This window comes from Dermacentor silvarum, chromosome 3, assembly GCF_013339745.2.
Source record: "Dermacentor silvarum isolate Dsil-2018 chromosome 3, BIME_Dsil_1.4, whole genome shotgun sequence".
NCBI lineage: Eukaryota > Metazoa > Arthropoda > Arachnida > Ixodida > Ixodidae > Dermacentor > Dermacentor silvarum.
In genome coordinates, this window is record NC_051156.1 from 61,029,037 (window position 1) to 61,042,493 (window position 13,457).

At 49.5% G+C, this 13,457-nt stretch overlaps 2 protein-coding genes across 2 annotated transcripts; one reads left to right on the plus strand and one right to left on the minus strand.

Annotated features, from left to right (window-relative positions):
• The first annotated feature begins 3,120 nt into the window (after positions 1-3,120).
• Positions 3,121-5,822, plus strand: LOC125943796 (putative nuclease HARBI1). Its single transcript, XM_049663317.1, has 3 exons — positions 3,121-4,519; positions 5,244-5,458; positions 5,525-5,822. The coding sequence occupies exons 1-3, from the start codon at positions 3,938-3,940 to the stop codon at positions 5,820-5,822; spliced, it is 1,095 nt and encodes a 364-aa protein (XP_049519274.1). The 5' UTR covers positions 3,121-3,937.
• Positions 5,823-5,829: 7 nt separating this feature from the next.
• On the minus strand, positions 5,830-10,484 carry LOC125943797 (uncharacterized). The gene is made up of 3 exons (XM_049663318.1): positions 10,094-10,484; positions 9,351-9,551; positions 5,830-6,317 (listed from the first exon to the last, which is right to left on the minus strand). Exons 1-3 carry the CDS (start codon positions 10,365-10,367, stop codon positions 5,878-5,880), a joined length of 915 nt encoding a protein of 304 aa, XP_049519275.1. The 5' UTR covers positions 10,368-10,484; the 3' UTR covers positions 5,830-5,877.
• Positions 10,485-13,457: the final 2,973 nt, after the last annotated feature.

Consider the following 13,457-nt stretch of genomic DNA (forward strand, 5'->3'; position numbering starts at 1 on the left):
GTCCTACGACTGAAAATATAATAGAGTTTAAACATGTTAAATCCCAGGGAAGAAGGACGCGAAGACAGGCTAAGAGGGCAAGCTGGGAGAGGTTTCTCTCTGGTATAAACTCATACACTCAAGAGGCAAAAAAGTATGGCACGGGCTAAAGAGGTTAAAGGGAAAAGAAATCCATCCTTTGCCGCTAGTGAACGACGAAGCGAACAGCTTGGAAGACCAAGCTGACGCTCTTGGCGAACACTTCGAGTGCATATTTAGTTCAAATCATTATTCCGAGGCCTTACTGAAGCACAAACGAATCGCAGAACGCAAGGCTATCGATCGTAAATGCAGACAGAACGAACCCTATAACACGCCTTTTAACATCGCCGAGTTGAGAGCCTCCTTGAATACATGTCGGAGCTCTGCACCTGGACCTGACAGGACCATGTACGATATGATTAAACACATCCACAGCGATACTCAAATAACGCTACTCGCACTCTTTAATGCTATATGGGCTGCCGGGTACCTACCTATTGCATGGAAAGAATCCCTTGTCGTCCCGATTTTGAAACAAGGTAAAGACCCCACATTAGTAACAAGTTACCGCCCAATAGCCCTCACAAGTTGTATTTGCAAACTTTTTGAAAAAATGATAAACCGTCGCCTTTTACACTTCCTTGAGTCAAACAAAATTCTTGATCCATATCAATGCGGCTTCAGAGAAGGACGGTCTACAACCGACCATCTCGTGCGCATCGAAGCAAACATTCGTGATGCCTTCATACATAAACAATATTTCTTATCCGTGTTTCTAGATATGGAAAAGGCGTATGATACAACCTGGCATTATGGAATCTTGCACGATCTGTCGGCAATTGGCATTCGCGGCAATATGTTAAACATTATTGAAAGCTACCTACACAACCGCACATTCCGGGTTAAAATAGGTAATGCACTGTCGCGGCCATTTACACAGGAAACTGGTGTACTCCAGGGAGGCGTGCTCAGTTGCACGCTCTTTATCGTCAAAATGAACACACTTCGAGCTTCACTACCACCAGCTATTTTTTATTCCATCTACGTGGACGATATACAAATGGGCTTCAAGTCCTGTAACCTGGCCGTGTGCGAGAGACAGGTACAGCAGGGGTTGAACAAAGTGTCTAAGTGGGCAGACGAAAATGGGTTCAAATCCAACCCCCACAAAAGTTCTTGTGTTCTTTTCACAAGAGAGGCCTAATTCCAGATCCTTGTGTCGGACTGTGTGGACAGCAAATACCTGTGAAAAAAGAACACAAGTTTTTAGGCATCATACTTGACTCTAAGCTTACTTTCATCCACCACATAAAACACCTCAAGACGAAATGCCTAAAAACAATGAACTTACTGAAAATTTTATCTCACACATCCTGGGGCAGTGACAGGAAGTGTTTAATGAATCTTCACAAGAGCCTCATTAGGTCACGATTGGATTATGGTGCCGTGGTATATCACTCTGCTGCCCCGAGCGCACTAAAAATGTTAGATCCTGTCCACCATCTAGGTATCCGCCTGGCCACTGGCGCATTCAGAACAAGCCCCGTTGAAAGCTTATACGTAGAATCCAATGAGTGGTCACTCCATCTCCAGAGAACATACATCAGCTTCACCTATTTTCTCAAAGTGCACTCCAATCGAGAACATCCTTGTTCTGTAACCGTAAATGATTTGAAGTGTGCAACGCTTTTCTATTGTCACGTAGTAGTGACTGTAAACAGTCGTAAAACTGTGTATGACGAAACTGGTGTTTTATTGGGCGAACCTGTGCCCACAAAAGCAAGCTACACCCGAAGCACAACGAAAGCGGCAAACACAGTCGGCAGTCGTCGAAATCTGATCACCGGCGAGACGCGTCGGCTTTTATACCTGAGTCATCGAAGGTTCCAGATTAATCCCTGATGCCCGCGTGTCTTCCAGAAAGTTCTAGACAATTCGCGTCGGTCACACAATCAGAAAACATAAGCGTCGGTGAAAACAGGCAACGAAAAGAAGCATCGATAACGTTCTAGAAACTTCCGATACAGGCGCGTCCTGCGCCGAGCGATAACGTTCAACATTTGTTAGCCGGTGGAAAGCGGCAACGAAAAGAAGCATCGATAACGTTCTAGAAACTTCCGATGCAGGCGCGTCCTGCGCCGAGCGATAACGTTTAACATTTTTTAGCCGGTGGAAAGCGGCCACCGGTGAAAGATAAACATGTATACGTGTCAATACCCTCCCCTTAACAAGCATCGTCCCGATGCTACAAACACGAAAGCGAAAACAAAATCACGCGCACAGAAAGGGACAAAAATAACAAAGCAACAAAGGACCTAAGTTCGTCAGCGGGCGTAGATAGACTTAAGCCGCACCACGTGGATGACTTCAGGTCGTGCGCGGCGCCGCTGTGATTGCGAAATACCGTCTGGCACGACCTCATAGTCCAGTACGCCAATGCATCGGATGATCTTATATGGTCCGAAATAGCGACGTAATAGTTTTCGCTAAGTCCTCGTCGGTGATCGGAGTCCAGACCCAAACACGGTCTCCGGGCTGGTACTCGATGTAGCGTCGTCGAAGATTGTAGTGTCGGCTGTCGGGTCTCTGCTGGTTCTTGATGCGCAGGCGGGCGAGATGTCGACCTTCTTCGGCACGCTGCAAATAGGCGGCAACGTCGAGATTTTCTTCGTCGGAGACATCCGGTAGCATGGCGGCAAGCGTCGTTGCCGGTTTCCTTCCGTAGACCAGGTTGAACGGCGCCATGTGCGTCGTTTCTTGCATGGCCGTGTTGTATGCGAAGGTCACGTACGGAAGGATGGCATCCCACGTCTTGTGTTCGACGTCGACGTACATTGCCAGCATGTCGGCGATGGTCTTATTTAGGCGCTCGGTGAGGCCATTCGTCTGCGGGTGGTAGGCGGTGGTCCGGCGATGGCTTGTCTGGCTGTAGCGCAGGATGGCTTGAGTTAGTTCAGCCGTGAAGGCCGTACCTCTGTCGGTGATGAGGACTTCTGGGGCACCGTGGCGCAGGAGGATGTTCTCAACGAAGAATCGGGCTACCTCGGCGGCACTGCCTTTGGGCAAGGCTTTTGTTTCGGCGTAGCGGGTGAGGTAGTCCGTAGCTACGACGATTCATTTATTCCTGGACGTTGACGTCGGAAAAGGCCCCAGTAAGTCCATCCCGATCTGCTGGAACGGTCGGCGAGGTGGCTCGATCGGCTGTTGAAGTCCGGCTGGCCTTGTCGGCGGTGTTTTGCGTCGCTGACAGTCTCGGCATGTCCTTACGTAATGGGCGACGTCGGTAGGGAGGCGAGGCCAGTAGTATTTTTCTTGTATCCTCGCGAGCGTGCGGGAAAAACCGAGGTGTCCAGCCGTTGGGTCGTCATGGAGAGCTTGCAGAACCTCTGGACGCAATGCTGAGGGTACCACGAGGAGGTAGTTGGCTCGGAGGGGCGAGAAGTTCTTCTTTAGGAGAATGTCGTTTTGCAAGAAAAACCACGCCAATCCTCGCCTGAACACCTTCGGCACAATGACGGTCTTGCCTTCCAGGTAGTCTACAAGGCTCCTTAGTTCGGGGTCGGCTCGCTGTTGTTCGGCGAATTCGTCGGCACTGATGGGTCCCAAGAAAGTGTCGTCATCCTGCTCGTCTTGTGGCGGCGGTTCTACGGGGGCGCGAGACAAGCAGTCGGCGTCTGAGTGATTTCGCCCGGACTTGTAAACTACGGTGATGTCGAATGCTTGAAGTCTAACCGCCGTATTCACAAACCAACCTAACCCTTATCTTTAGCGTTCCTTACCTTATCGGCTCCTTACCGCGTTTCAAAAACAGACCTTACACTTAGCGGCTCCCTTTAGCCCAACTTTAAGGTCACGAAGAGGGCGCCTCCTTAAGGCAGCATCTGAGGTAGCTTAACGGCTCCTTATCCAATCCAACATGGCGGCGTGCTACGACGACAGCTTCAGCGAGTTCGTCGATTTTGTAAACCGTGCAAAAGAAATGGACAACGAATCGTATAGTTTTGTGCGGCCGTTGCAGCGGAACCTTAGGGATCGCCAGAATCCCATGGAGTTTTACAGTGACCAGGAGTTTTTAGCCAGGTACCGCTTCTCAAAAGCTACTGTGCTCGAACTACTGACCATGTTGCCGCTGCATCAGAACACGGACGGACGTGGTTGCCCTGTGCCACCGCTGTTGCAACTGCTGGTGACACTTCGTTTCTACGGCGCGGGAACTTTTCAGATTGTCTCAGGCGACCTAGTTAATGTGTCGCAGCCAACCGTTTCCCGTGTTGTCACACGGGTGTCGAAAATGATTGCCGCAACGCTGTTCCCTGCGCTTGTGAAGTTCCCCGACGCGGGGAAAATGCATGACGTCATGCACCAATTCTACATCAAGGCAAAGTTTCCGAGGGTGACTGGTTGCATTGATTGCACCCACGTGCGTATCAAAAGTCCAGGCGGAGACGACGCCGAGGTATTCCGCAACAGGAAAGGATATTTCTCCTTCAATGTGCAGGTAAGTGCAATATGTTCATAACCGTCAGAATGCGTACAGAGACGTGAAAAAAAAAACGCATTTTTACGTAGTATAAGGATGCGCTACTTGAAATAGCTTAGTGATTAGAAGCGTAGCGGATTAGGCGAGTTTTTGCGGCATGATCTTGTCTACCAGCGTAACCCTGGTTGATTAAACAGGAAAAAAAAAAACACGACGAGGCAAATGCAAGAATGTCCCTGTCGCGTTTTATTTTATTGTTTTCGTGTTCACTCGGAGTGGCGCTAAATACGTGTCTCTGTTCTATTTCCCCCCATGTACTCAACCATACGTGCGCTAAAGACAAGATCCTGCCGGACAGCCGTAACGGCAATACAGTTGCTGTACCGCTGCAGCGCTTGCCAGCGCTGCATTTGCTGCACGGTAAAGTGGTTACTGTAGTCCTGCTTTTTTTACCTGCGTCGGCCTCTCATTGCAATGGTAATACGCAGCAGAGAATACAAGTGTGCGACGTCGCGGGTGCATCAGGTCGCGAGCTGCATTAAGCTCAATCTCTGCTTCAATTTTTATCTCAGACAGAAAATTAATTTCATCCACTGACGTTCAAATACAAGATTTAAGAGGAACACGACTGCTATATATTATAAACATTGTTACTAGACTGCATATAAACAGCTTGGAAAGTCTGCAGGTAACAGCAGCTGCAAAAAAAATTCATGTTCATTCTTTTTTGGAATGTTTGCAGGCAATCACAGGACCTGAACTCCAATTTTTTGATTTAGTTGCAAGCTGGCCGGGTTCTGCACATGACAGCAGGATTTTTGACAACAGCAATGCAAGAGTACGTTATGAGGAAGGGGATGTACCTGGCGTACTCCTCGGCGACATGGGGTATGCTTGCCGGCCATACCTTATGACGCCGCTAAAAGATCCTGGAGGCAAAGACAGCCCGGAGTACAGGTGTGTATGGATGGTCACAATAATATTTAGCCAGTACATGAAGATATGTAACATCTCTTTATTTAGGTATAACAAGTCCCAAATCCGGACCAGGAACACCGTCGAAAGGGCTTTCGGCATCTGGAAAAGATTTCCATGTCTTGATATGAAGCTACAAATAGAAACAACAACTTCTGTCATTGTCATCACGGCATGTGCAGCTCTGCACAACTTTGGCCGGAACCGTCCAAGTGATGAACTGCCACCCGACACATGCAATGATCAGCAGCCCTCCCCAGCTTTACAACCCCAAGGACCACAGCCCGTTGACTCGGCGAGTGGCTTCAGAACTCGAGCACGCATTATTCAGCAATATTTTTCCTAAAATGTGGCAGAGCAAACAGGGCATGCATATTGAAAATAAAAAAAATTGTGCCATTTTACTTACTTGCTTTTTTCACGGCATCTATTTTCAGCATTAGCAGCTCGAGCTTAGCCTTTTTGCTAGCACAGTCAAGCTCATGCATTTGTTTTGATTGCCTCATATGGAGAGCATGTTCAGCTCTCATCAGCTTCATCTTGAGCAAGTGCTCCCTCGTCTTTCGTTTATTATCTTGCTCAACGCTGCTAAGGCGGGCGCTAAGCTCTTCTTCAACAGCTGCCCTCTTTGCGAGCGTTCTGCGTTGCACAGGAGCTGGGTTTTGTGGGGTAGCCTGTAACGGGGAAGCCAGTGGTGGGACAGGAGGTTGCAGGTCAGCTGGCCCTCCTTGTGCCGATAGCTCGACCTCAGCTGTGGTGGCTCCATTTTGTGCTTGGATGCACACCACCTCGCTGCTTTCATCATTCGGGCTTGCAGGGAGATCCCACTCATAGATGCTGTCTGTGAAAACATTTGTAATTGTTAGCTTTGAACACAACTCATGATCACCATATGCATAAAGACTGACTATGCGTGAACACAAATTTTTCTTGCACTACAGTGGGCAACTACGAGCACTTGCGACACTGTACCTTGTCTAGTTCACAGTATTAAGGACTGTAAAGAATTGGTGAATATGTATGTGCTTTATGAAATGCAATAAATATTTCACGTTACAGCCCATCTATTTCTATTTTTTACTCATACAATGGTAATCCAGTTGAAGCAATTCACTGGCTACCCCTGTTGAAATCCTTAAAACACACACCAGGAATGGGAGTACATTCCTGGGATTTGCTTAAGCTGGCTCCTTTGCTAGTTACCTGAGAGGTAAGGTTGGCTGGTGGTATTGATACTTCACTGCACAAGGCAGTGTTGCCAAACAGTGCACCCATTTACCGATTTGAGCTCGGTGCTGTAATGTATGAAGCCCTACAGCCTAGTGACAGCTTTGTTTTCCACAGCGACTTACACAGTGCGGAGCAGGTAACACATGCGCTATACTAGTGGAAGGATTATGTGCATTTCAAGTACACGCCTCGTGGTTATCACAGTGCAATAATGAACGGAAGCTACCAGGAGGGAGCAATCATTGTCAACACATCAAATGTTTGGACAGCGTGCATACAAGTGTTGTGAGCCACTTGTTCGGCTAAATGTAAGTAGTAAACCTGCTAATTTATTTTGTCTGCTACAAACAGACTACGATGAAAGCATGTGCGACACCATGAGCATAACATGCACATATGATCCCTGCATGAACACAAAGGAAGAGGTTACAATGCTCGAGCAGCAGAAAAAAAGAAATATTGAAATTGACGACGTTGTGCCAGTGTTCAAGCCTATGCAGCACAGAATCAAGATATCACGAAATCAAAACATCAACACTCGCATGCATTAACCAGTGCAAAATATGCATGAAGCCACCTTGTACGTTTTTTTTTTTCAGGATATAGCAGTGAAGTGTTTGTTGTTTTCGAGATCCATGTCGATGCTCTCACGGTTCGTGCAGAGAGGTGAGCATGCGAGCTATGCGTTGGAAAGTGTTGGGAATGGAGACCCGCAGTTTCATAGTATGTGCAGTGTTTGGGTGACCACTACAGATCCCACACTGTGGCAGAGGCTCTGTTACTTGTCCCCATATAAAGGTGTTGTCTAGCTGGTGTATGCAAGGTGTTTCTTTGTGCTTAGTTGAGTGTGCCCTCTCGTCTGGTAAGGTGTGGGCTGAGAGTTTAAAATTGTGTTCCGTGTTCTCTGTATGGTGCTAGTGTGGGCATTGTGGGAGCCTTGTGAGAGGTTCGACCTGAGCATGGGATGGAGGGGGCCCAGCGCAGTGCTTCTCGGGCGAGCAGGTTAGCCCCTTCATTGCCATCCATTCCCGCGTACCCCGGTATCTAGATCACCTGAGTGGGCGGGTGCAGCTGTTTGTGGATTGCTTCACAGTAATCTTTGGGAAGTTGTCCTCTGAATTATGCGGCAGGCTTTCATCGAATCTGTAAATATGATACATTTATTCAAGGTGATTGGGGTGAGTTTAATTGCCTTGATGATGGTGGCAAGCTCCACCCACTGTGGTCCCATCTTTTTGATAGTGTGCGTGTGAATAATTGTGCAGTGATGATAGGTAATTGCTATGGCTGCAGCGCTGTTGCTGATGGCAGCATCTGTGTACAGGTATGTACACCAATGTACAGTATTAGCGTACATGTGTTGGCTCGTTGAATGTACTTGCTATTGTACGTGATGCGCTGTTCTCTGCGTTTTTTGTTTCGTTGGGGGTCCATGTACCGGGATAGGGGGGCTATTGTGAGTAATGCTTGAGCACTTTTGCCGAGCGTGCTTGTAGCAAAAAGTGGGGTGTCACTGAGTTTGAAACCCAGCATTTGCACGATTCTTCTGCCTGATGTAGTACTGTTCAGTCTAATTTCCTGCCTGTGTTCGTGCTGATAAGCTTTTCTAGGGTGTTATGGTTCCTTGTCTAGAAGCTCAGTACTTGTGTTGGTTGGCACTCTCATTACAAGTTCGGTGGCTTTGCGAATGAGGTTGTTGAGCTTGATGTGGTGTGATTTTGAGAGGTTAATGTATGGTGCGTGATAGCGAAGGTGATGAGCAGTAAGGCATCATGCAGCCGCAGCATGTCTGTCTCATGAAGCCCTTGGTGGCGATCAGAATGCACAGCACCATGTTCAAGACCTGTTCACGTTGCTTTAGCAAGTGCTGAACAGTGGCCGTACCCACTCCATCTCGCTGCATGTGTAGGCCCAGTACTTTGATATTATGCATTTGTGGAATATATTATCCTTTGTTGGTGTAGAGTGATGGGTGGGGGTCTCCAGTGCGTGGTGTGCACAAGCAGCTCCGACTTTTCCAGGGAGCCCGCCAAGCCAATGCTCGCAGCTGCCACTTGGGCTGCATTTATCGTGCGCATTGCACGGTGTCCTCTATTTTCCCCGGAGAGCCTTTGTTGATCCGTATGGTTATGTCGTCGGCATACAGTGTGTAATGTATGTCTGGTATGAGGAGTAGCAATGTGTATGTGACACATTGCTAAGTTGAACAGTGTTGGTCAACGCATACCGCAAGGAGCACTGCTCCTTGCGGTATGCGTTTTTGCAGGTGTGGGTACGTGTCATATCACCAATTTTGAGGATGTACGTACGGTGTTGGAAAAAGACTAGCATGTAGTTGTATATCTTGGTGCCACAGTTGGTGGAAGAGAGCACCACAAGCATGGCATCGTGGGTAACGTTGTCGAAGGCTTTCTTCAAATCTATGGCCAAGATTGCTTAGAGTTGGGAGTTGCTGGGTTATTTGGTGATATCTTCATGTATCTGGAGGAGACCTTATGCAAGCTGTTAAGTGTTTACAGGGTTGCCTCTCTGGATGAGAGATGTTGGTACAACTCCTTTGCACATCTATGCTCGTCCAGCACATTATGATCAACCACTCCCCCCCCCCCCCAAAAAAAAAAAGCTGTCCTTGCAATGTACATACCATTGGGCGGTTGAAGCGTCTCCACTTGCATCGGCTGCAGCAACGTGACGACACTCGGGGTACTCTGTGATCGGGGTGTGACTGCGTGGCGCCCACGGTCGCTGTCAAAGGGGTTCTCCACCCGCGTCGACATGTGCGATGCGACAGCCCCAACTCGCTCCAACTCGTCTGTAAGCTGGCTAGCTGGCGCACAGCCGCCTCCTGAAAAGACAGCACGAATTTGCGTTATGCCCCAATCATTCCTGAATTACGTGCAGACGGCTACCGTCGCGCTATACATCAAGAGCGTGACATGCTTTAGTCATTACTTTTGCGATATTTTGCGTGGATGGCAGGGAACGCATCACCGTCTACGGGCAGCAGCAAATTTGGCGACAGACTGGTCTGGACCCGAGCTCGTGTTTACAGGAAACGCGCGCTTGCGCCCAGGCCGGCCTCGACTTGGCATAGGTCAAATCACGGCCACGCAGGAAAGCTATAGAAGTGCGTGCTTCGGCTCGAGAGCGCAACATGCACTTCCTAAGAAGAAGAGAAGAAAAAAAAAAGCGCCTCGACGCAAGATGCGAGCTATCGTATGTGTCATATTTCACCGAAGCAACTTATAACGGCACGGCGACAGAACTGACACGGCTGAGCCGCAACAGAATACATCAAGGAGCCTCAGCATTATCCGCAAAATGTAGTTTTACTAGGAATCAGCGAAAGTAGCGAGCAGCGAAAACAGAGAGAGAGCAGGAGCTCACCTGTCGTAAACACTTCCTTCATGTCGTCGGCGTTTCCTTTTCTCCACTTTTCTTTCAAATTGTCCCAGCATTTGCGAAGTTGAGCCTCAGTTCGAAATCGAACATCGGGCCGGCAGTTGTATTCGTCGGTGATCTCCTTCCATGTCTTCTTTTTTTTATCCAAGGAGACTCCGTCCGTCCGTTTGTTTTCCACGATCGTTTGGTACTTACTGACGAGATTAATTAGCACGCTTCTTTCCTCTTCACTAAAATTTACCCTCTTTTTTCCGTCCATTACACCTTTTTTCGCTAGAAATTAATATTAATAAAAGTGCGCAACACAGCTAAGAAATAAAGAGCAAGGAAAGAGAAAAAGTACAAATAACAAAACGTGCGAGCGGACGGTACAAACCAAACGAACACAAGAAAAGGCACGACGTGAAATTTTAGCAAGCCTGTTATTGTGACGGCTACGCTGCACGGTGGCCAGCTGAAAGTAAGGTTGAGTCAACAACGGGCTAATTGACTGTTTAACGTTGGGTGTGCTTGCTTGTAGGAATGGTGGAGCACAGTTTTATTAACGTCTTGTCATAAAAATAAATTATACGCACATGCACAGAAGATTCAAGCGTAAAAGTGTGCATAGCCTCGCTCCCATGTCACACGCTTATTCGGATAAGGGTGCCTTTCGTAAGGTGCCCTTAAAATGTGATAAGGTGGATTTTTGAAGCGCTCCTTTACCTTTTCTCACACTTTAACTTAAGTTCTCCTTACGAAAGGCTGGCTTTACGTGTAAGGAAAGGAGCATTTGTGAATACGGGGGTAAGACTTTGAAGGGCCTGCCATAGAGGTAGGGACGAAACTTTGATGTAGCCCAGATGATGGCGAGCCACTGCTTTTCTGTTGTGGAATAATTTGCTTCCGCCTTCGATAGCGACCAGCTAGCGTAACTTACAACCCTTTCTAGTCCGTCAGTCCTCTGCACAAGAACGGCGCCGAGTCCTACGCTGCTTGCGTCGGTGTGGACTTCGGTATCGGCGTTTTCGTCGAAATGCGCAAGTATTGGCGGCGATTGCAGGCGTCGCTTCAGTTCTTCAAATGCTTCGAAGTTGCGGCGTCTCCCACTTGAACTCGACGTCGGCCTTCGTGAGGTACGTCAGTGGCTCGGCTATCCGTGAAAAGTCCATGACGAAGCGCCTGTAATAGGTGCACAGTCCAAGAAATCTACGCACTGCTTTCGTGTCGGCCGGCGGAGGAAAGTTGGAGATGGCTGCAGTTTTCTGAGGGTCGGGGCGCACTCCAGACTTGTTGATGACGTGGCCCAAGAACAAGAGCTCCTCATATGCGAAGCGGCACTTTTCTGGCTTTAACGTGAGTCCGGAGGTTTTGATTGCTTGAAGAACTGTTTCAAGGCGCCGCAGGTGTTCTTCGAAGCTTGACGCAAACACAACGACGTCGTCCAAATAGACGAGGCAAGTCTGCCACTTCAAGCCTGCCAGTACTGTATCCATGACGCGTTGGAAAGTCGCAGGTGCCGAGCAAAGACCAAACGGCATGACCTTGAACTCGAACAGTCCGTCTGGTGTTATAAAGGCAGTCTTCTCCCGGTCCCTCTCGTCGACTTCGATTTGCCAGTAGCCGGTTTTGAGGTCCATCGATGAAAAATACTTTGCGTTGTAGAGTCGATCCAAGGCGTCGTCAATCCGTGGGAGGGTGTATATGTCCTTCTTCGCGATCTTGTTGAGGCAACGATAATCGACGCAGAAACGTAGGGTTCCATCCTTCTTCTTTACTAACACCACGGGGGACGCTCACGGACTCTTGGACGGCTGGATGATGTCGTCACACAGCATTTTGTCGACTTGTGTTATGGCCTCGCATTCGCGCACCGAAACTCGGTACGGGCTCTGACGGAGTGGGCGGACATTTTCGTCGGTTATGATGCGGTGCTTGGCGACAGGGGTTTGTCGAACTTTTGACGACGACGAGAAGCAGTCCTTGTATTGCAGGAGCAGAGCTTTTAGTTGTTCTTTCTTATGCCTGGGAAGGTTCTGATTGACGTCGAAAGTTGGTTCAGGTATTATAGCCGTCGTTGCAGGTGCACTGGAATCCGTGAAGGCGAAAGCACTGCTCGCTTGAACTATTTCGTCGATGTAGGCGACCGTGGTGCCTTTGTTAATGTGCTTGTATTCGGGGCTGAAGTTCGTGAGCATCACCCTTGCTTTCCCTGCCCGCAGCTCAGCTATGCCCCGAGCGACGCAAATTTCACGGTAGAGCAGTAAGTGATGATCGCCCTCGATGATGCCCTCCATGTCTGCAGGCACTTCGGTACCGACGGAAATCATTACGCTGGAGCGAGGCAGAACGGTGACTTGTTCTTCAAGCACATTCAAGGCATGTTAACTTATGCTTGTATCCAGTGGTATCGCGTTGTACGTTGAAAGCGTTATCGACTTGGACCTTAAGTCGATGACTGCACCGTGTTGGTTTAGAAAGTCCATGCCTAGGATGACATCCCTGGAGCAGTGCTGCAGGATTACGAAGCTCGCCGGGTAAGTGCGGTTGTTTACCGTGACTCGCGCTGTGCAGATTCCAGCCGGCGTTATTAGGTTGCCTCCCGCTGTCCGGATATCGGGTCCTTGCCAGGGCGTCTTCACCTTCTTTAACTTGGCGGCGAACGCGCCACTGAAGACGGAATAGTGCGCGCCAGTGTCGACGAGAGCGGTGACGTTATGACCATCGATGAGCACGTCTAAGTCGGTAGACCGTCGTCTAGCATTACGGTTAAGTCGTGGCGTCGGATCGCGGCTGCGTCGGCTTGCTCCGCTGCTGCTACGGCGCGTCGGCCGGTCTTCTTGCGGCGGCGAAGTGCTGTCAAGGCTGTTGCTTGGTGGCGTGCTGATATCTCGTCGTGATGATTCGCGAATCGTCGGCGGCGGCGGAGGATCTTCGGCATTGCGTCGTACAGCAACCGCACCTCCATCGGTTGCTGCCTTTAGTTTCCTGCCTTTAGTTTAGCGGCCTGGTGACGGCGAGCGTGAGGGTCGTCGGGGTTGCCACTGGGCTCCGGCGAGGTAGTCGGCAATGTCTCGCGGTCGTTCACCCCGCACTGGACGCGGCGCATTGACGGCGAACCCTCGTAGGCCCATCTGTCAGTATGGGCATCGGCGGTAGACATGGCCGGCTTCCTCGCAGTGATAGCAGAGCGGGCGGTGGTCGGGGGTGCGCCAAATGTCTGTCTTCCTTTGGTAGCTGCGCTGGGCGACGGGCGGACGTGCTGGCGGCGGCGGCGGCAGTGGACGACAGAACTGCGGCGTTACGGGGCCCTGGCGTGAGCGCGGAGGGGGTCCTTGACGACGGGCGACGGCGGCGTAGGTCATCGCTT

What these genes read in the sequence shown, in the direction of transcription:
- LOC125943796 (XM_049663317.1), top strand. Translation starts at nt 3,938, where the DNA reads ATGGCGGCGTGCTACGACGACAGCTTCAGCGAGTTCGTCGATTTTGTA. An exon ending in ATTTCTCCTTCAATGTGCAG is followed by an intron (nt 4,520 to 5,243) that starts GTAAGTGCAATA and finishes GAATGTTTGCAG; the next exon opens with GCAATCACAGGACCTGAACT. An exon ending in AAAGACAGCCCGGAGTACAG is followed by an intron (nt 5,459 to 5,524) that starts GTGTGTATGGAT and finishes CTCTTTATTTAG; the next exon opens with GTATAACAAGTCCCAAATCC.
- LOC125943797 (XM_049663318.1), bottom strand. Translation starts at nt 10,367, where the DNA reads ATGGACGGAAAAAAGAGGGTAAATTTTAGTGAAGAGGAAAGAAGCGTG. An exon ending in GAAGGAAGTGTTTACGACAG is followed by an intron (nt 9,552 to 10,093) that starts GTGAGCTCCTGC and finishes CTGTCTTTTCAG; the next exon opens with GAGGCGGCTGTGCGCCAGCT. An exon ending in GACGCTTCAACCGCCCAATG is followed by an intron (nt 6,318 to 9,350) that starts GTATGTACATTG and finishes ATGTTTTCACAG; the next exon opens with ACAGCATCTATGAGTGGGAT.